General features: G+C 45.1%; 1 protein-coding gene across 4 annotated transcripts in view; it reads right to left on the bottom strand.

Moving 5' to 3' along the window:
- The window catches only part of Bach1 (BTB domain and CNC homolog 1), a 39,679-nt gene continuing 18,671 nt past the window's right edge, over nucleotides 1-21,008 (bottom strand). For 2 of the 4 annotated variants that reach the window (XM_070030536.1, XM_070030537.1), the window contains exons 2-5: nucleotides 17,886-18,178; nucleotides 16,097-17,374; nucleotides 12,832-13,038; nucleotides 1-4,056 (exon numbers count right to left, since the gene is read on the bottom strand). In XM_070030536.1, the coding sequence (XP_069886637.1) occupies nucleotides 3,625-4,056; nucleotides 12,832-13,038; nucleotides 16,097-17,374; nucleotides 17,886-18,119 (2,151 nt within the window). In that variant the 5' untranslated portion in view covers nucleotides 18,120-18,178 and the 3' untranslated portion in view covers nucleotides 1-3,624. The remainder of the gene's footprint in view (nucleotides 4,057-12,831; nucleotides 13,039-16,096; nucleotides 17,375-17,885; nucleotides 18,179-21,008) is intronic. The other 2 variants (XR_011373567.1, XM_070030538.1) reach the window with 2 other exon arrangements.

Below are 21,008 nucleotides of genomic sequence, written 5' to 3'. Positions count from 1 at the left end.
AGCAATTTAAGAAAATTTTTATTTAAGTGACAACTTATCATCAACATTTAATAGTTTAGATACATTTGATAAGCAGATTAGGAAATGTGTAAATTAAATACTATGAAAGTAATTTTCGTGAAACATGATTTTAATCAGACATGGATATATAAGTTTAGTGGTTTTATTGCAGTAACAAAATATTATGAAAGGTACAAAAACATTAATGTTATTTATTTTACAATCAGGATGACATCTTTTTGCCATTATGGCTTTCAATTTCATTCTCTCCAACAAGTTTCAAGGAAATAGTTTATTACATGCCTTAATAAAGCATTTAAAATATTTACAAGTTCAAAATAGATGTTTTTCATAACTGAAAAAGTTCACCTGAGAATTCTTTGTCACATTGCCATTTGTTTCTGGGTTGTTGTTTTTTTTTTTTTTCCAAGTTGTTGATGTGCTGAGTGTCCGGACACAATCTATATCATCCACTTCCTCAAATATATTTCATCTTTATCCTAAATTAGCTAGGCTATGATAACTTTGTTACAAAACTTATAGGTGGAGATCCAATATTATAATACGCATTTGTTTTGCCTATCACAACTCAACAAATTATTTGCTGCAACTTCGATCTTCAAGTAAGGGAAAGTTTCAAAGTAAAGTTATTTTACTGAGTCAGACATATCAGCTTCATAAATGTCATCACACACTGAGAAGACTGAAGTTCATAGGACAAAGGACAATGATCATGTCAATATGAGATACACAAGCTGAAACTTCCAATTTCTGCATGAAGGAAAGGCATACATTGTATACACAGAATCCTATCATTTGTCTTCAGCAGCCTCAAAAAAAAATATTACCTGGGAGCACATTTTCTTAGAAAAAAAGAACTTCTTTAGAAGTTAATGTTAAAATAGGCATAAATGTAATGCTATGCAATATATAAAAGATGTCCCTGCCTTATGGTCAAGAGACAAACTTTCTTTTGTCCATTTATATTACAACTTGAAAGTCATGAAGGTATGAGGTAGTGTAGTTACTTGTATTACATGCTGGCTATTAAAAGTAATGCTAACTTTTAAGCAATATTACACTTGGCCAATGATCAGATGCCATTAAACCCTTAATGCTAATGTTTGTAGGTAGAGAGACAATTAAACCAAGTGCTTTAAAAACTATTGACTGTGGAGACAGCTAGATTTATCACAAAATAGTCACTTTTCAAAGCAAATGTTTACACTTGCAATTAAAGCAAAAGATTTGACACTTGTACATACACAAACTGATGACAGACAGTTGAGTGTCCTCTGAGGTAGGAAATTAAGAATTCCATTGGTTTGGAGATTTTACAGTTTGTAAACCACAGAAGTTTTTGTTGTTGTTGTTGAATATTATTTCATATTGTGAAGGTGAAATTTACATGAAAGAAGTAACTGGGGGGTGGGAGGGACATATATGCACATGACAACAACTCTTCCGTAATTCAGGATGCATCTCACAGAAAGATCAGTCAGTCTCCCTGAAAAAAAAAATGAACGTAGTGGTGAAAGCTTCTAGAAAAGAATCACAATGAATTTCCCCTTCCACCAAAGTCAGTAATGAAGATGACACACAAACACCGGAAATAAACAAGTACAGTCTTCCCTCCGGCCCGCCGTGCACCCCAAAGCCAAAGGACAACATGGGACACGCTATGCTGAAAGGCAGTCTGGTCCCCAAAGGTCTCAAAGCGAAGGCCTACTTGCTTCCCACTGGCTCCCACACTGTGATGGGTAGTACTTCCAGAACCAGACCCTGGACTAAGGATGCAGTCTCTTCCCAGCACTGGACCGGATTAAATGAAGTACTTTCTATTCAGAATACTATCAAACACTCCTTTGTACCATTCAAAACTGGGTTCCTTCCACATGCATACAGGCTGAGTTGCCCTAATCTGAAATGCTTAGGACCAGAAGGTTTTTGGAGATTTCCATATACACAATGAATTATCTTAGAGCTGACACCTAAGTCTCTCAACATCAAGTTCATCTAAATGGGTTTCATATGCCACTTGCCCATGTACCTAAAGTAATTCAAATAATATTTTTAGGGGGTGCCTGTGTTTGGGCTACAGCCTGTCACCTGATCATGTGACCTATGGCCACTTGGGGTGATTTGTCAGTACTCCAAAAGTTTCAGATTATGAAGCATTTCAGATTTGTCTACTAGGGATACTGAACCTGTATTTATAGTTTCCTCTTCTTCTTCTTCTTCTTCTTCTTCTTCTTCTTCTTCTTCTTCTTTTTCTTCTTCTTCTTTTCTTCTTCTTTTTTAGAATTGCTGTAGTCCAATAGCTTTTACTTGCCTCTCGATTATGTTTCAGCAGCTAGAGTCACTGCCATGCATTATTGGGTAAGTACTCAGATTATAAATACATCTTTCAAGAGGATCAAATAAACACAAAGACTGATTTTTTTAAATGCCCAAGTCAAAATATACTGTGTGTACCTTTACATCACTCTAAATTGGGGCAAGAAAGCAAGAATGAAACTTGGCTCTCTGATGTAAACCTTAATGGAAGAAGACCCCCAAGTTTCATCCTTTTTCAAAACTCTGCAGAGTTGTTATAAATACATTTTTTAAAAATCCACAATAGTGCTTTTTGTAGGAGTTTAAAAATCAGATTTAAAAAATGAGCTGCACTCCTGTTATTTAAAAAAAAAAAAGTTCATTTCCTCAATCTCTGGCACCTGTGACCAGCATGAGGCGGAGGAAGCCATGCATGCTGGGAGGCATTCCCAGGGCCTGGGCAGGGGCGGGGAAGTGGGGGGGGGGGGGGGGAGAGGTTGGCTAGGACAGTGACAGTGCCCAGTGCCGTCAGCCTGTGTGCTCGGCCCCCTACATCCTGAGGCCAGGAAACTGAAGTTCATAAGAGGCCAAGATGGGCCTGAGACTGAAGAAGGAAAATGCTTTCACTAGCTACTGTTCAGCTAGAAATGCTAGAGGCAATACTGAGAAGCCACTGAAGCCTCCACTGGAGGCCATCCCTGCCCATTCACAAAATGCAGCCAGGCGCGTGGCCAGGAGTCACAGGAAGTCTCTTGGATGACTGGCTGTGGTAGGAGCTGAAGAGCAAAGCTCTAGGATTTGGGAAAAGTGACTGATGTTTTTCATACCGCAGCTCTATGCAGCGATTCCCAGTGTAGACACACTCTCCTGAGTAGACAGGATCAATACAGCTTGGGGAGGAACTGGCTGTTAAATCCATAGATGGAAAGCAGGTAGATCATTCATCCTCTCCTGTCCGGATGATACGCAGCGGTTCAAGCTTTTCAGATTGTTTGACAGGTTGTAGTCATTCTTGTCGTTGCTTTAAATACTGGAAAGTGATTACTGACAGTGATTCATAAAAGCACAAGTTCTGGCTACATTTTTCACATGTGCTTTTTTTTTTTTTTTTTCTGGTACCCAGGAGATAAATCATTTTGGTGTTTTCTTGTAGGAGCCAAGAACCAAGTCAGGGTTGGCTTAAAGAGGATTTCCCTGAACAGAAGGCTGTGTATTAATAAGCAGGAGACGGCCACAAGGCTTTCAAGATAATGCCAAATCTTCAGTAGCAGATTGCATGGCAGGCGGGCGGGCGGGAGAGAGCAGAGTCTACTCGTCAGTAGTGCATTTGTCCGTCATCTGCTGGCAGAACTCGGAGATGGCGCCACTCTGCCGCCCCTGCTCCCCCAGCTGCTGCTCCCGGGGGTCCACGGAGCTGGGGGGGGCCTGGCAGACACCCCGCTCACAGCTGGCCGCCCCGCTTCCCCGCCCGCTGGAAGGCAGCACTGAAGACACATGGGCTAAATTGAAAATGGACGGGAGTGTCAGTTCACCTTCAGTGGCACTTTTTCCTTTTTCTGAAAGTAAGAAGGAAAGGGGGCAATCTGAAGCCGAGTACTTGGCGAGTATCTGGATTTGCTCTTGACTCAAGGCAGCTTCTTTACAGACTTGCTGGCAAAGTCCAGTTAGGTTCTGCTTTGTTTCCCCCAGAGTGGACAAAATGTGATCTCGCTCCTTCAGCAAACTCTCCTTTTCATTTTGCTGTGAGGAGAGAGAGAACATGATGACTTGTGTTAATATAGTGCAATCAATGTGTAGGAGATGATCAACATTCAGTATCTTGGGTGCGATCTCATTAGATGAGAGTGTGTGGCATTCTCCCAAATACAGGGAAACTACCAAAGGTCCAAAACTCTTACAATCCAGACGTTCCCACTTTAGAAAGCTAGTTCTGGTGAACACGCAAATCTTCCAGCAGGTCTGGGGCCAAGCCTCCACTCTGAAACACTGCACACTCCGTGGGAAACACTGAGTATCAAATATGCAAAGTAGGGAAGGAAACTGTATAGTCACTTTAGGAGACAACCTGGCAATTTTCCAGAGTCTAGATTTACAGATTGCAGAGAAATGAGTATGAACTAGACATGTGGGGTGGATTACCAAAAAAAAAATTACAACAGTACACATAGCTTAATTACTGAGCCTCACTCTGTTGCTAGATTTAATTAAGGCCACTTTCAAGGCTCAGTACCACAATTTGAATTCAGGGCCTCCAAGGGCTGAAGCCACACACACCCAGCCTTTCTGGCTTCAGATTATCTTTCCGATAGGGTCTGCAGTCCTCCTGTCTCCACAGAGATCACAAAGATGTGACGACTACTTTTCTGGAGCAGTTACTTTGTGCCGGCTCTGAAGCTAAATGTTTTCAATATGTCATCTCAGTTTTACAATCTACACAATGACTGTTGACCTATGTTAGATTAAACCCACAGAACAGAATGAAGAATTTAACATGTTCAGAGATTACAAAGCTAGTAAATAAGTTAGTAAACCTGTGAAGACTGTGAGGTTAGCCCGGTTTTTATTTTTTTATTACTCCAACTTAATGATGTTGCCCCTTTAAGGAAGCCTACCTCAGAATTTTTTCCCAAAGTTGTCTCTTTGTTCCCTGTCACACATCACAGCTAAGGGTGCGCTGGCTTCTTGCCTCGCCCACCTCATCCTTCCAGTTCTACGGTTGCATTGCTCCCAACCTACCAGGAGCTAGGAAGCTTAATAAGCTGTTTATAAGGTTAAGAGTTAATAAATGCTGATAGGAAGCCCAAGGCTTCTGTTTGTTCTCTTGCTTTCTGCTTGCTAACAGGTCAAGGTTACATTGAAAAGGATTATTTCACAGAGCTAATAATCTCTGTCAAGCTTTTAGACTCTCTTCTTGGCATCAAAGTAGCTAAGAAGTAATATGAACTTTGATCTGTACAAATGCTGTTATAATCTTATAAAAATATTTCTACAAAATTAGGTGATAATCTAATGATTGGTAGCTTTCTGGATTATTTTCAGGCCAGATAACAACATGAGGAGATACACAATAAATAGTTTATTTTATCATGTATACAATATAGACTTTTATTGCAAAGTATTTCTTAGATTTGTTTAGGTTTCTAGAAAAATCATTCTGTTCTAAACAGTAATAGGTACAGGTCAAGAATGAACACGTGTGTGTGTGTGTGTGTGTGTGTGTGTGTGTGTGTGTCACGTGTGTGTGTGTGTGTGTGTGTGTGTGTGTGTGTGTGTGTGTGTGTGTGTGTGTGTGTGTGTGTACCCACAATCATTGTTCAGTCTATATGTTTGTTCTGACACAGAGTTTGTCAGTAACAGTCTTCAGATGCACTAGACTAGATCTACAGGCTCCCAGTGGACAAGACTAGTAACTGCTGTTACCTCCTAGGTATACATTAATACGATGTGTGCCCTTTCTTTTCTGTGGACTCTCAGAAACCAATCCAAATGAAGATACAAACAAAGCTCCCAGGAGAAAGTGGGAAGGCCCTTCCTTCAGTCACAGCAATATTCAATCATGAATTCTGCCCTTTCTTTTCTGTGGACTCTCAGAAACCAATCCAAATGAGGATGCAAACAAAGCTCCCAGGAGAAAGTGGGAAGGCCCTTCCTTCAGTCACAGCAATATTCAATCATGAATTCTGAGACCATAGTTGAAGGAATCTCTTCTAAATAGCCATTGACAAAATGTCAACTGCTGGTTGGTCTCTTAAATTAAATATGAATAAGGAAAATAATGAATATTTTATTTCTTGCAAATCGCTTACAGATAGTATGAGGACTAGAAATACTTTGGAATTTCTGCTCTTCATGTAAATATGCATGATCAGCAGACAGTCCTACTCCACCCACCCCATACTACATGAGGGATGACTTCATTCATTAAGGAGATTTGCTTCTTCACAATAACTGAAACAAACAGCCTAGGTTCCCCACCACAACCACTTCCACACATTCAAATGTGCCCACCTGCTCCTCCACACTGCAAGCTGACTCCTACAGGGCCAAGGTTCTGAGCAGTTAGCTGATTGCTATTTCCATTTCACTCTATTTTTCTTGTTTTTGATGCTGGTCCTGGGACCTGAACTCAAAACCTGGGCACTGCTCCTGAGCTTTTGTACTCTACCACTTGAGTCACAGCTCCACTTCTGGCTTTTTGGTGGGAGAATAGTAGTCTTATTGGTTTTGAGCTGCAATCCTCAGATTGCAGCCTCCTCAGTAGCTAGGATTACAGGCATGAGCCACTACTAGTACCCAGCCATTTTACAAATTTACTATGGTAGTACTCAGAGAAACAGCTATCCTGTACTTCATGACAACAAAAATACTCTAAAGACCTCCTTTGAATAGCTGGCATACAATATTCATTCAAATGTAACATTGTTCTTTTTTTTAAATTTAAATTGTTTTTTAAATTTTAAATAAGACTCAAACAATAAAGATAGTAGCCCACAGATCTAGGATCAAAAGAGCTAGGTAAGAAGCCTGTTTGTTTGTTTTTTTGTTTTAATGGCAATTTTAAATGCTAGTTTTTACTTACTGGTAAATGTGCAAAAAACACCAATTTAATACTGCACAGTAAAACAGTCATGTAAATCAAAAATTAAGCAGTAAATATGGAATAAATTTTAAGCCAAGCACCATGTTCCTTCAAAACTAATATCACAGAATACAACCCCATTCATTTAATTAAAATAAATCCAGAGAACTCTCTCAGTTAATATTTAGTACCTAGAATCAAAGACTTTCTCTGCCTTGATGCTTTACTTTCCAGGAAAGTGGAAATAATTCTAATTTTGAGCAGTTTACTAAGCTCAAAATAACAAAGTAAACAATTGGTATAATTTATTCCATTTTTCAACTGGCATCATCAACTAATACAATGTTAACAAGCTGTCTGCTAGAAAATGGTCACTCAAGAAACAGTTCAGAGAAATCTACAAGTGGTCATTGCAAACAAAAATCGCTCAATTTTACTCATAAAAGGTAAAATGAAGCTACCAGGAGATACCACTTCTCATTATGAGACTAAGTAAAATCCAGAGGTGGACAGTAACTTTTGGTGATGAACAAACAAGATGTGCTCACGGCTAGAGGGAAGGAAAAGCAGTTCCCCGCTCCTGATGGGCCCATTAGTATTTCACAGCCTTACACCGGTGCTTGTCACACATCCAACAATCCAATTTTAAACATCTCTCTCTCTCTGTGCATCACACTACCCAAGGAAACAGTATGAAAAAGAAGAGCCAGTAAGAGACTGGACTGACCACTGCATGACAGAGCAGGAGACCATGGGGGAAACTGGTCCCCACAAACTTCTGAAGAATAAATGTGCACTCAGTGTATATAAAATACTTCACATGGCAGCAAGGGAACTCTGTGTACACACAAAATCTCAACTTGTTTCTAGGAAGCCAAATTCAGTGCACTTCCAGCTTAGTATATGTAAAAATTAAATAGAAGGAGTAAATACACAGAGAAATAAACTAAAAAAGTGTCAGACCAATTTAAATTAAAAGAATATGCTTAATGCCAAATGCTGGTGGATCACACCTGTAATCCTAGTTAGTCAGGAGGCTGAGGTCTGAGGATCACAGTGCCAAGCCAGCCCGGGCAGGAAAGTCTGAGAGACTCTTATCTCCAAATAATCCTCAAAAAGTGGAAGGTGGCACTGTGGTTCAAGCAGCAGAATGCCTTGAGCAAAAGAAGCTCAGAGACAGGCCTGAGGCCCTGAGTTCAAGCCCCAGGACAAAAAAGAAATTAGAGAGGTTTGGAGAAATGGGCAAGTCCAAATCTTGGGAGAAAATAATCAAAGATAAGCCACAGGGTAATGTGCTAGATAGTATAGAAACTAACATGGTCTGTCAAAAGGAAAGCGAGGGATACAAGGGGTCCCCCTAGCCAAAAAAGTTTTGGAGGCAAAAATCAAACAAACTAATGACTATTATTAATTATAAGAAATGGACTGAGGCAAGCACTGCTTGCTCATACCTGTAATCTTAGCTATTCAGGAGGCTGAGATACAAGGATCACAGTTCAAAGCTAGCCTGGGCAGAAAAGTCCCTGTGAGACTCTTATCTCCAATTAACCACGAAAAAAACAAAAGTGGTGCTGTGGCTCTAGCCTTGAGCACAAAAAGCCTCAGGGACAGCACCTGGGCCCAGAGTTCAAGTCCCAAAACTGGCAGAAGGAATGAAGGAAGGGAGGGAGGGAGAGAGGGAAGGAGGGAAGGAGGGAGGAAGGGAGGGAGGAAGGAAGGAAGGAAGGAAGGAAGGAAGGAAGGAAGGAAGGAAGGAAGGAAGGGAGGAAAGAAAGAAAGAAGGAAAGAAAGAAAGAAAGAAAGAAAGAAAGAAAGAAAGAAAGAAAGAAAGAAAAAAAGAAAGGATAGAAAGAAAGAAAGAAAGAGAGAGAGAGAGAGAGAAAGAAAGGGATTAGAAAAAAATTATCCAGGAGTCAACAGGGCAGTAAATAGAAAAATAAAAAAGGGGGGACACAATAACAAAGATAAAAAGAGTAATTCAAGAAAGATAAATGACATGAAAGAATTAGAAAAATCATTATTCTATAACCCTCATTATTCTATAATCCTCATTCATGCAAGCTAAGAGAGGTAAAAAGCCAGATTTTCACAAAGTATCTGAGAAACAATTCACAGATCGCTGAGCAATGAGAAGAGCAAACAAATAACTGAAGAAACCTGGCAGGTCCCACCCCTGCCTGGAGACCCTGTGACACCATATGTCTCCCTGGTGACATCACATGAAGGACAGAACACCAAGGAATTCAGATAACTCAATTCAGGTAACTCAAACAGCTCCACCATCCATAGAATTAGAGGATGGAGGAACAAGCTAAAGTCATGCAGAAGCAATCGGACAATGTTAAAAATAAGACAAAAATCTGATCAATGTCTTTCAAAACAATTACCATTTTAAAAATTGGGAAGGGGTAGGGAGGAGTTAGGGAGGGAAAAATTGGGAGAAAATGAGGGAAGAAGTTGGCACTGTTCAAAAAGTAATGTACTCATTACCTGACCTGTGTAACTGTAATCCTTCTTTACATCACCTTTACAATAAAAATTGATTCTAAAAAATTGATTTAAGAGGGCTGGGAAGGTGGCTCAGTGGTAGAGTGCTTGTCTTGCACGCATGGGACCCTGGGTTTGATTCCTCAGTACCACATAAGCAGAAAAAGCAGAAAATGGCACTGTGGCTCAAGTGGTAGAGGGCTAGCCTTGAGCTGAAGAGTTGAGGGACAGTGCCCAGGCTTAGAGTTCAGGCCCCATGACCCATCAAAAAAAAAATTGATTTTAAACTGACAAAGCATTAATTATGTGATGCTTGGATTTTAATGTGGAAAAAATAAAACAATTATCTTTTATTTAGGATAATTTAAATAAGGATTTTATCCTTAGTTTATGTAATACCAAGCATTTGTACATTTCCTCAAACATGATAAAAATATTATGCATAGGTATGAATGTCTATTTTCAGAAAATGCACACTTAAGCATTCAGGGATGAAGTATCATAATGTGGTAGTTTTCAAACAGTTCCTGAAATAAAAATGAAAGAAAGAGTCAGAGAAGACAGACAGCAAGTGGCAGAACAGGATTGACAGTGAGGCCCATCGGGCTTCTGTTTTCACCAAAATAGCCAAGAAACCAATTACCTTGTGATGGAAAGCCACAAGCAAGTGTTCTGTTGGCTTTTATTAAAGTGAGAAAGGCAGAGTAGAGTAAGGTCCAAACCAGAATTTTCAGTTTAGGCAGAGACACTAGGAAGGAAGCCAGCAGAGGGAGAAAAATCTCAACAAAAATTGATAATATGGTTATAAGAAAAATACATAGTAAAAGCTGGGCACTGGTGGGTCACAACTAAAATCCTAGCTACTCAGGAGGCTGAGGTCTGAGGATCATGGTTCAAAGCCAGCCAGGGCAGGAAAGTCTGTGAGACTCTCATCTCCAATCAACTACCAGAAAACCAGAAGTAGAGCTATGGCTCAATGTGCTCAATGTAGCATTGAGCAAAAGAGCTCAAAGATAGCACCCAGACCCTGAGTTCAAGCACCACAGCCAACAGAAAAAGGAAGAGAGGAGAGGAGAGAAGAGGAAGGGAGGGGAGGAGAGAAGCATGGTATTTGCTATTTTAAGTTCTTTAGACATATGAACTAATTTATTCTTCCTAAATGAGCACCCTGTCTGTAAGGAAGGAAACATCATCCACTTACAGATGAGAAATCAAGTAGCCATTCCAAAGGGACTCTGTGCCCCATCCCAAAAATTCCACACGGTTAACCATGCCAACTTCCACCTTTTCTCTTTAGCAAAGGTAGCAAAGCCTTTTCATCCTAGATGTACACATGAAATTTATAAACTATACCCAAGCAATCTTATGTCTACCTTCAATCAAGAAACATAAATGAGCCTTGGAACTAGGGAATATAGTAGTGGTAAGAGATAATACAAGTAGAGCTGTAGCTCAAATGAGAGTGCCAGCCTCAAGCTGGAGAGTGAGGTCATGAGTTCAAGCCCTGGTGCCAGCATATGAGAAAGAAAGAGACACAGAGAGAGAGGGAGAGGGAGAGAGAGAAAGAGAGGGAGAGAGGGAGGAAGAGAGAGAGAGGGAGGGAGAGAGGGAGGGAGAGGGGGGGAAGCAGAAGAGGAAAAGAGAAGAGAGAGAGAAGATAATGGTTATTCCCAAATAGAACCACATAGAATTCATGTATAAAATGGAACAAAACTGGATGTTCTTCTTTTTTTTTTTAAGAAGAGTAAGAGACACAGATATATTGTACTGACAACTATAAACAGTATCTAGGAAAATCAAGGGAATATAAGAAGTTGAACCCAGCACAACTTCAAAGTGCTCCATGCAACACAGCAGCAGGCACAGCACGTGTGTGCTACAATACAAGCTCTGAATGTCTATGTCATGCTAGGCCCCATCTAAAGGCGGTGTGAAGGTGCCAGAGTGAGAACGCTTGGGCCTCCAGGAGTGACAGATCCTCACACTCGGGTACAGAGTGTGCATTACAACATGGCTACCACATCTTCTTTGATCCTAACTTCAATTCCTCAGTATTATCAGATAGATTTTTGTTTGTTTTTCTGCCAGCATGTGGGCTTGAACTCAAGACCTGAGTGCCATCCCTTAGCTTTTCTCCTCAAGGCTAGCACTCTGCCACTTGAGCCACAGCTCAACTTGTGGCTTTTTGGTGGTCCACTGGAGGTAAGAATCTCATTCTTTCCTTCCCTGAGCTGGTTTTGAACTGTAATCCTCAGATCTCAGCCTCCTAAGAAGCTAGGATTACAGCTGTGAAGCATAAGCTCAGATCAGTTTCCCTGAATCTCTCTCCTGCCTCCATCTTTTTGTTTGAGACTCCAACTCGGTACCTGATGCTTTCGCTCACTGGCTAGTGCTCTACCAATTGAGCCATGCCTCTACCCTCATCTTTCATCTTTTTCCTAACTAAACATACATGATATATACATAATAAAATCTAAAACTTTTCTTGAAAGCTTTAGCTAAAGGGACACTTCTGAATTGTACTATATAACTGCCCCTCTCCTAGAATGTTTACAGCTGGAAACTCGTTACCATCACAACCTGAAGTCTGCACCACTAAGAAAGAAAGACACAAAGCTGAAACCTGGAGAATGTGTTCTCTGCTCCGAGGCTGTCCTGGGCTCCATGTGGAGACTTCCCTGAGCTGGCTGTCCTATCACCATTCTCTTCTAATACAACCTGCCTGCCTTTCACTAATCGTGAGGACAAGGAGAAACGGGAGCAAATTAACTGACGTTTTAGTTCCTTTGGGTATTAATGGGAGGTACAGTAAGAGTTGATAAGCAAGCACTGTTCTCACTGGATCTCAGTCTATCCTCAAATTTGCTATTTAGAAAACCATCATATCAGACTTGTTTTTGTTTTTGTTTTTCCCTCAGAAGAAAGATACTGGCTAGGTTTTTTTTTTTTTTTTTTTGGTACCCACCAAAAAATGCAATGCAAGTGTATTAAACTACTGAGCTGGAAATTTTAGCTTCTACAGACACCAAATACATCATAGCGACAATAAATTTTTTTAATCAGGCTGTAGAGAACCACTAACAATTGGACAGTAAAAAAATCATTCTTAATTTGAAAATTTTTCTTTAAAAACAACTACTCAGAAATACTTCTTGAGTTACCAATCATAGTGTATCACTTTAAGAACGTAGAAGAGTCACAAGTGAAATAGCCCACGAAATCCTCACTTTCTTACTTGCTCATCTTCCTTGGAAATGTCATATCAATTTTCTGAAGATTATAAATTTCACAAGAACATGAAACTGAGTGTTATGTCTTACCTAAGACTCTAGGCAATTTCCACAAAAGAGGCTAGTGGGGGGTGGGGGAGGCAGGGAGCAGTCTCCTCCGCAAAGAAAGGAAGTGTTGGAATTCTAAAGACCATGACAAGAAGAAAGCCCGGCGCTCACCAGCTTCTCGATCTCAGATTCGAGGTTCTGGATGCAGTCCAGCTTCCTCTTGCGGCAGCGCTGGGCAGCAATCCTGTTCTTACTTCTTCTGCGGATATCGTGAATGCAGTCCAGTTGTTCCGGGGTCAACTTGTGCATCTTCAGCAGGGACTGGAAGTCATTCCTCGAGAGGGAGATGATTCGCTGCGCGTTAAACGGAAGTTTTACCTGGAATGTGCAATAAACCTTAGTATTCATAGTGGTGTTTTGTGGTGATATTCTGGGAAGATAAAAATTATATATCTAGATATCTTAGAGATCTTAACATGGGATTTCTAAAAGTAAAAAGAGGACTCAATTTTCCAACTGCCATATAGAGAGTACAAATTTCTATTTCTAGTCACCAAGAGAGGATTCGGAGACAAATTGAGAAGTAATTACTTTTTTTCATGCAACTAGACATATCCGTCCAAATATTAATGGGTTCAAAATGGAAAGATGGAATTTAAGTTATTTAATACCTCAGAGATTTAAGCTTCTTTCTAAAGTATTTTTAATATGCTCCTTCTTAACTCAAATGTAAGATCTATTTCATTCTCTGAGTAGTATTACTACATAGCACTGATTTAATAGGATATAATTATCCTAGAATCTTCTAAAGCATTTGGAAATTTTATTTTTGTGTCTCAAAAAAGTGACAGTTTCGTATTATTCATTTTAAAACTATACTTCTTACTTGTCAGGGTAGAAAAGGCTTGAAAAGTCATTTTTTAAATTACTTAACTTTGAAAAGAGAAGACAACCTTTCTTTTTAAATAACAAAAATATTGGTCAGTCTGGGAGTATACTACACTTACCATTCAAGACCACAGAAATTAGTCATGCAAAAAAGTCTAAAAATTTTACTATCTTATGGTACCTACTGTCAAATGCTTCAATGTCATATATATTATACATATTATACATATGATTTTTTTTTTTTTTGGTCAGTCCTGAGGCCTGAACTCTGGGCCTGGGCGCTGTCCCTCAGCTCTTTAGCTCAAGGTTAGCACTCTACCACTTGAGCCACAGTGCCACTTCCAGCTATTTTCTGCTTATGTGGTGCTGAGGATTGAGCCCAGGGCCTCATGCATGCAAGACAAGCGCTCTACCACTGAGCCACCTTCCCAGCCCCATATGATTTCTTAAATCACCAATGTGCCTGCTTCCAAAGCCAAGAAAGTAGCATCCTCTTTCAAACTTATTGTAAAGGCCACTCCAGGCTGGCGAGCAGACTCCACCCTCCTCACAGCAAAGTTTCCACCCAGTACCTGCCTTACCTAGGCAACTGGCACCTGGAAGAGGTCATAGCTAAGTTCAAGTCTCAGAACTGGCACCAAAAAGAAATAAGAAAGAAAGAAAGAAAGAAAGAAAGAAAGAAAGAAAGAAAGAAAGAAAGAAAGAAAGAAAGAAAGAAAGAGAGAGAAAGAAAGGAAGGAAGGAAGGAAGGAAGGAAGGAAGGAAGGAAGGAAGGAAGGAAGGAAAGAAAGAAAGGAAAGAAAGGAAGGAAGAAAGGAAGAAAGAAAGAGAGAGAAGAGAAAGAAAGAGAGAGAGAAAAGAAAAAGGGAGGGAAATTATTTGCTACAAGACGGGCAAACTTGGAGGACATTACGCTAAGTAAAATAATCCAAATACTGGCGAGCCAAGCCCATATGATCTTTCCTCCTTTATAAGGTAAGTAGACTAGTTAAACCTACAGAACCCGGGGAAGGGGGATTTTACTAGAAGGAAAGAAAGCAGATAGCTGCTGTTCAGTGGATATTTGCTAAAATATTGTGTAGTTAGCAATACTGCATGATGCCCTTAAATTGTTACTAAGGTAGAAATCACGTCACCACAGTTTTATGAAAAGTCAATAAAATGCAAGAAAGGGGAAAATACAGGCTAGGACAAAATAATCCATAAAACAAAATTACAGCTGGGCATCGGTAGGCCATCCATGCCTGCAATCCTAGCTACTTGGGAGACTTAGTTTATGAGGATCCACTGTTCAAGGCCACTCTGGGTTGAAAAGTTCACAAAAGTCTTTCTCAACAGAGAGCTGGAGTTGACCATGCTTGTTACCCCTGTTCAGCAGGAAAAGTAACATAGATGGATCACACCTAGACAGAAAGCCAGACTCCACCTCAACAACGAAACAGCAAAATCAGGGCTACCCGTACAGCTTGACAGTAAGACCTGCCTTGCAAATATCAGGACCCAACTAAAAAACAAAACATTAAATTATGTAACTGTGACCCCTCTGTACATCACCTTTACAACAAAAATTAAATAGCAAGCAAAATATGAATTCCAATGATAAAAGAAATTCAGTATCTGAAAAACATGAACCCTGACATCTGATTTTTTTTAAAAGAAAGAACTGGCCCTGGTCACTACTAAATATTAACCTTTTACAAGGAGTAGCTGCTAGAGACATACCCGTGCACACGCAGGGTACACAGGTCAGCCTGGCAGGAATAAAGGGACACCAGCCATCCGCGTGTTGGCTTCAACCTAGCACAGGACATTCATTCAACCAGTGCCTGAGAAGGCTATGGGGGATTTTATACACAATGGAAGACTTTACATCAGAAGCCACAGTCCCACAGCCAGCAGCTGCGAAGCCTCGGTTCTGGAACCAGACCATGGGGGGGGGGGGGACCCCCAGGCCGGAACCTCCTAGGACCGACACCTCACAGCTCAGCGCGTGCGCTCTCCCCCGAGCTTGGCCTGACTACCACTACTTGAAATGTTGGGACATCCACGTCTCTCCAACTCAGATGGAAGAGAAAAACCAACAACGACAACACCGGGCGCCGGTGCCTCCCAGCTACTCAGGAGGCTGAGATCTGAGGATCGCGGTTCAAAGCCAGCCCGGGCTGGAAAGTCCATGAGACTCTTATCTCCAATAAACCACCAGAAAACCAGAAGTGGCGGTGTGGTTCAAGCGGTAGAGCGCTCGCCTTGCGCTGAAGGGCGCAGGGGCAGCGCCCAGGCCCGGAGTTCAAGCCCCACTGCGGACCAAAGCAAATAAATAAGAAGGCAGAAAATGAAAAAAGCCACCATGCGGGGCGCTCGCCCTTGGCATGTGCCCCGGTGTCCGGGTATCCCGGTGTCCCGGTGTCCGGGTATCCCGGTGTCCCGGTGTCCCAGTGACCGGGTGTCCAGGTGCCCGGGTGCCCAGGTGTCCCGGTGTCCGGGTGCCCCGGTGTCCCTGTGTCCAGGTATCCCGGTGTCCCGGGGACCCCCCCGCCGCGGCGCTCACCTCGCACTCCTGCTCTCTGGCCGAGCAGGACTCGCTGTCGCCCTCCGTGTCCGTCTCGGAGTCGTCGCCCAGGCTGATCACGCAGGCGTAGGGGCAGGGCTCCTGCTGGGGCTCGGACGCGTAGCCGTCGTTCCCCGCTTCCAAGCCGCCGGCGCAGCCCTCGGCACCCAGGGTGCTGATGAAGGGGCAGTGGACGGAGCTCAGCGTGGCGAAGGTCCGCGGGCCCGGCTCCGGGCTCTCGCTGATCCGGATGCCCAGCCAGGGGCACTCGGGGCGCTTCTGGGCGTGGCTGGGCTCGGGGCCCTCTCCGGCCGGCGCCGGGGACGGCCGCGTGTGGCCAGGCGGCTCCGGGGGGCACACGTCGCTCCAGAAGCCCTTGGCCAGGTGCTCGGCCACCTCCCGCTCCACGCTGCTGCGGTCGCCGGGCGCCAGGCCGCCCTCGTCCTGCGGGGCGCCCAGGTCCGGCTCGGGGTAGGGTTCCTGCGGGTCGCGGTCGGGGCCTGCCCCGGCGGCCTCTGCCTTCACCGCGGGGCCCTGCGGGCCGGCGAAGTTCGAGTCGCAGGGTGGGTCGTAAGGGGGGTGCAGGAGGGACAGGGCGAAGAGCCCGGGCGCCCCCTCCGCGGGGCCGCCGCAGGGGAGGGCCGCCCCCTGCGCATGCGCGGGCTCCGCGGCGGGCGTGGGGTCCGGGCCGTCCGGGGCCGCCGCCCATGGGCACCCGTTCTCGGGCAGCTCGTTTGGCTGACCGGCGCCGGGCGCATCTCTGACGCCGCCGGCTTCCACCACACGGCCTCGGTCCGTTCCGAAGGCTCTCTGGAACTTTCTGTACTTAGGGCATAAGGACGGCAGGCCCGGGGCGGCCGCAGCGTCCTTGTCCGGGCCCGGGGATTCGAACGCGTGGCCGGCGCCGTCCTCCGCGCTCCCCGGGCACCTCTGGAGTGCGCACGGCGGGGTCTGGGCACTTTTCGTCTCCGGGAGTTCTTGGCCGTCGTCAGCTGCCAGGTCTTTGGGGTCGTGCGGTGCGCAGCCGGGGCTGGGCGGGCTCGGGGGCCGCGGGGCGGCGGGGGCGGAGGCGGCAGCGGCGGCGGAGGCGGCGGAAGCGGAAGCGGAAGCGGCCGAGTCCATGAACTTGAACCGGAGGAACTGGAAGCAGGACTCCTCCACGTCGTGCACGCGGAGCAGAGCCACGCACCTGCAGACCTCCTCCACGTTGTCCCCGCTCAGGACCAGCTTGGCGGTGTAGGCGAACTGGATCAGCGGTTCAAAGCCCTTGACCGTCACCTGGGGACGCACAGGACAAGGACAGACCTGTGAGGGGGAAGGGCGGCCATTCCTGGGTGCAATAACAACAATAACAGTAACAAGAGCGGAGACCTTGGGTGTCCGTGCAGCGGCGTGTTACCGTCCCGGAGACGGCTTACAGCCACCCTCGGGTCCTCCTGCCTCCCTCCTAGGATGCTGGCAGGATGGGATTCGAGGTCCACCGCCCGGTGACTAAAGCTAAGGTTCCGGGAGGTGACGAGCCAGCGCCGGGCCGCGTGCCCAGACCGAGATGATAAGCCAGACTCGGGCGCCTGTGTGTAGCTGTCGGTCCTGGGCCTTGAACCCGGGGCCTCGGCGGCGTCCCCGAGCTCTTCAGCTCGAGGCCAGCGCCTGAGTGGTTTCTTGGCGATCAGGGGCTCACGGCCTTTCCTGCCCCGGCTGGCTTTGAACCGCGATCCTCAGAGCCCTCCGCCCTCCCGAGTGGCCTGGAACCCCCACGGGCGCCAGGGGCGGGCGGCGGGGCGCTCACCTCCTCGGGCAGCGTGATGCTCAGCTCGGCCTCGGCGTGGCCCACGACCCGCGCGTGGAAGTAGCTGCTGCAGGCCGCCAGCACGGCGCGGTGCGCGCGGAAGCGCCGGCCCTGCACCAGCACCGTGAGGTCGCACAGCACGTCCTTCTGCCGCTGCTCGTTGAGCCCGAGCAGCACGTGGGTGCTGTGCACCGACGACTCGTAGGCGAACACCGCGCTCTCGCTCACCGACATCCTGCACGACACACGGCCTTGGGACGGGCAGCGAGGTGCATGCTTCAACCGTCATCCGCCTGCAAGACACCGCGGGGGGGGGGGGGGTAGGGTTGTAGTCTTGCTTCGAAGGGTGCAGGAGACATTGCAACCAAGCACCAGCACCACGGCCTCCAGAGACGCCACTGGGCTCCTGTGTGTGCACGTGCTGGCTCTGGGGCTTGAGCTCAGGGCCCTGCACTGTCCCCCCCATCCCACGTCAAAGCTTGTGCTCTGTCACTCCACTTCCAGCTTTTTGCTGGGTAAGCAGTGTTTCATGAATGTGTTCCCGCCCAGACTGGCTTCAGTCCTCAGCCTCCTGAAAAGCTAGGCTTAGAGGCTTTTTTTTTAACCCCCCCCCAGTATTATGCCTGTGGGGTTACTATATATTGGGGGGGGTTGTTTTTTGTCGGCTATGGGGCTTGAACTCAGGACTGGAGCTCTTTAAACTGGGCTGGCTTTGAACCGAACTGTGATTCTCAGATCTCAGCCTCCTGAGTAGCTCTAATTACAGGCAATGAGCCACCAGTGCCCAACTGGTATGTATTTTTTGACTAAACATTTCTGATAACTCCAATGTTTCAATAGTTTGAGAAAGCAAGAGTTCGCCTGTGTGATGAATGGTAAAGGGTGTTTTGATGACGAGGCAGTTTTGCTTGTGGCCTGTCTCTATAGCGTGGTCAGCCCTGGTGTGTAGAAAGGCTCGTGACTGTTAAGCAAGTGTGTGCTTGTTTCTTCTGTATTGCAGGAACTTGGGACTGAGATGGAGCTCACTGGCAAAGCACTTGCCTAGCAAAGGAAACATCCTGGGTTTGATTCCCAGTACCAAATAGAAAGAAAAAAAAAAACAGCTAAAAAAAAAGGAAGTTGACTGTGCAGAACAGCGCTCCAGAGTAAAGCAGTAAACTTCCTGTCAGTTGTTGGGAGTAGGAATGGAGGGTGTGGGTGGCCATAAACTCAGCAAAGGAGCAAATGTCACTGCAGAGGGATCTGCTCCATTCCACACGAAAGTGAAAGGAGAAAGGAGGTAATGAAAGTTCTGGAAGACCAGTCTCTGATCAGGCTGAGTCAAAACACATGAAATCCATGTAGTTTACTTACTACTTACTTTTAATACGTGTGTGTGCATGTGCACGCGTGTGTGTGCGCGTGTGTGTGCGTGCGTGTGTGTGTGTGTGTGTGTGTGTGTGTGTGTGTGTGTGTCCTGCGGCTTGAACTAAGTGCCTGGGCACTGTTCCTGAGCTTTTTTGTGCTTTACCACTTGAGCCACAGTGCCACTTCTGGCATGTCGGTAGTTTATTGAAGGTAAGAGGCTCACAACTTTCCTGCCCAGGCTGCTTCAAACCACAATCCTCAGATCTCAAGCTCCTGAGCAGCCGAGATTACAGGTGTCAGCCACTGTCACCAACACAACCTATTTTTAAAGATTTCAAAACAGATGAAATATTAAGCTCTTCCAAAGCAGGCCATGAGAACACACTCTCTCCCTGGGTGGTGAACTTGCCCTCAGGTGAGTTGGTCTGCACACATCTTCCACAGGTTCAGCATCCCACATGACATCATAGGTCACTTCAAAAAAACGTTGATTATATGTTTTTAAGTATTTGTACAACAAAGGGGTAGTCACTTCAAAATTAAATACGAGAATGAATACAACATCTTGAGTTGTGTGTACTCTTACAAAGCAAGAATAAGGTCCTTTTTGAGATTCCCTCTCACTTTTAACTTGTCAGCCAAAGGAATGCCTGTTGGGAATAGGAGAGGCACCTTCACTAAAAGAAACACCCCCAGCTGGGCGCTGGTGGCTCACGCCTGTAATCCTAGCTACTCAGGAGGCTGAGGATTGCGGTTCAAAGCCAGCCCAGGCAGGAGAGACTGTGAGACTCCGATCTCCAATAAACCACCAGAAAACCGGAAGTGGCAATGTAGCTCAAGTGGTACAGTGCTCGCCTTGAGCTGAAGAGCTGAGGGACAGTGCCCAGGCCCAGAGTTCAAGCCCCCACGACAGACAAAAAAAAAAAGAAACACTCCCCCCAGCCCCACCCCATCTTCTGCAGGAAGAACCATAGGCCCATCTTCTCAGGGTGCTCAACCACAAGGGTCTTAGTCCCCAAGCCTCCTTATGCTTTCCTGGCATCTGGCTTGGAAATCCTTCAAAGCATGCTAGTTTTGTGTTAAAGGCTGCCACTGCTGGCACTGTCACAGGCAGGAAGAGCCATGCGAGCATGCAGAGCAGGATGGCTCAACGTGTACGGCAAGGCACCCAAGCCAGGCTCGGACTGCCAAGTTCCACGCCAGTCCTGTGGCCTCTCCCTGCACAGGTCTTCTGTCTGCACTGCCACAGTGCTGACCTATACCACCATCAATCAGCCCCTGCCTGCAGACACGCTCTTTGACCTTTGCAATGGTTGCATTCACACATGTACAAATATGTTTATCAAATGCATTCCACACATCATTATTTAGCCTTATGATGTGAAAAGCTCTCTGGGTATCTTCTACTCTATTAAAAAAAAAATTGACCCCATCCCCACCACCAAACAGTGTGATTCAGTTACTATTTTCTATCACTTGGCCTGTTCGTTTCTGGATTTTGTTTGGTTTGTCTGTTTTGCTTATATCAGACAATGCTTGAGTTGACTTTAAATTGGCCAAGAAAAGGTTAATGAGATGGACCCCCAGAAGCTCAGAATCCTGCCTTCCTGTGTCATTTGTTTTGGATACCTGTGTCCTCACCAGGACAGGAGATCATAACAGGATGGGGTGTGGCCAGTCCATCTCCAAGTGATGGCCAGTTGAAGACAGGGGGCGGGTCTAACAGAATCACTTCACAGCCTGCATTCCTCAAAAGCGCTGGTTTAGCTCAGTGCT

The sequence above is a fragment of the Dipodomys merriami genome, unplaced genomic scaffold (assembly GCF_024711535.1).
Source record: "Dipodomys merriami isolate MVZ:Mamm:240054 unplaced genomic scaffold, mDipMer1.0.p SCAF_2, whole genome shotgun sequence".
Lineage (NCBI taxonomy): Eukaryota > Metazoa > Chordata > Mammalia > Rodentia > Heteromyidae > Dipodomys > Dipodomys merriami.
Note: the sequence above shows the minus strand (reverse complement) of the source record. Positions and strands in the feature narration are given on the sequence as shown.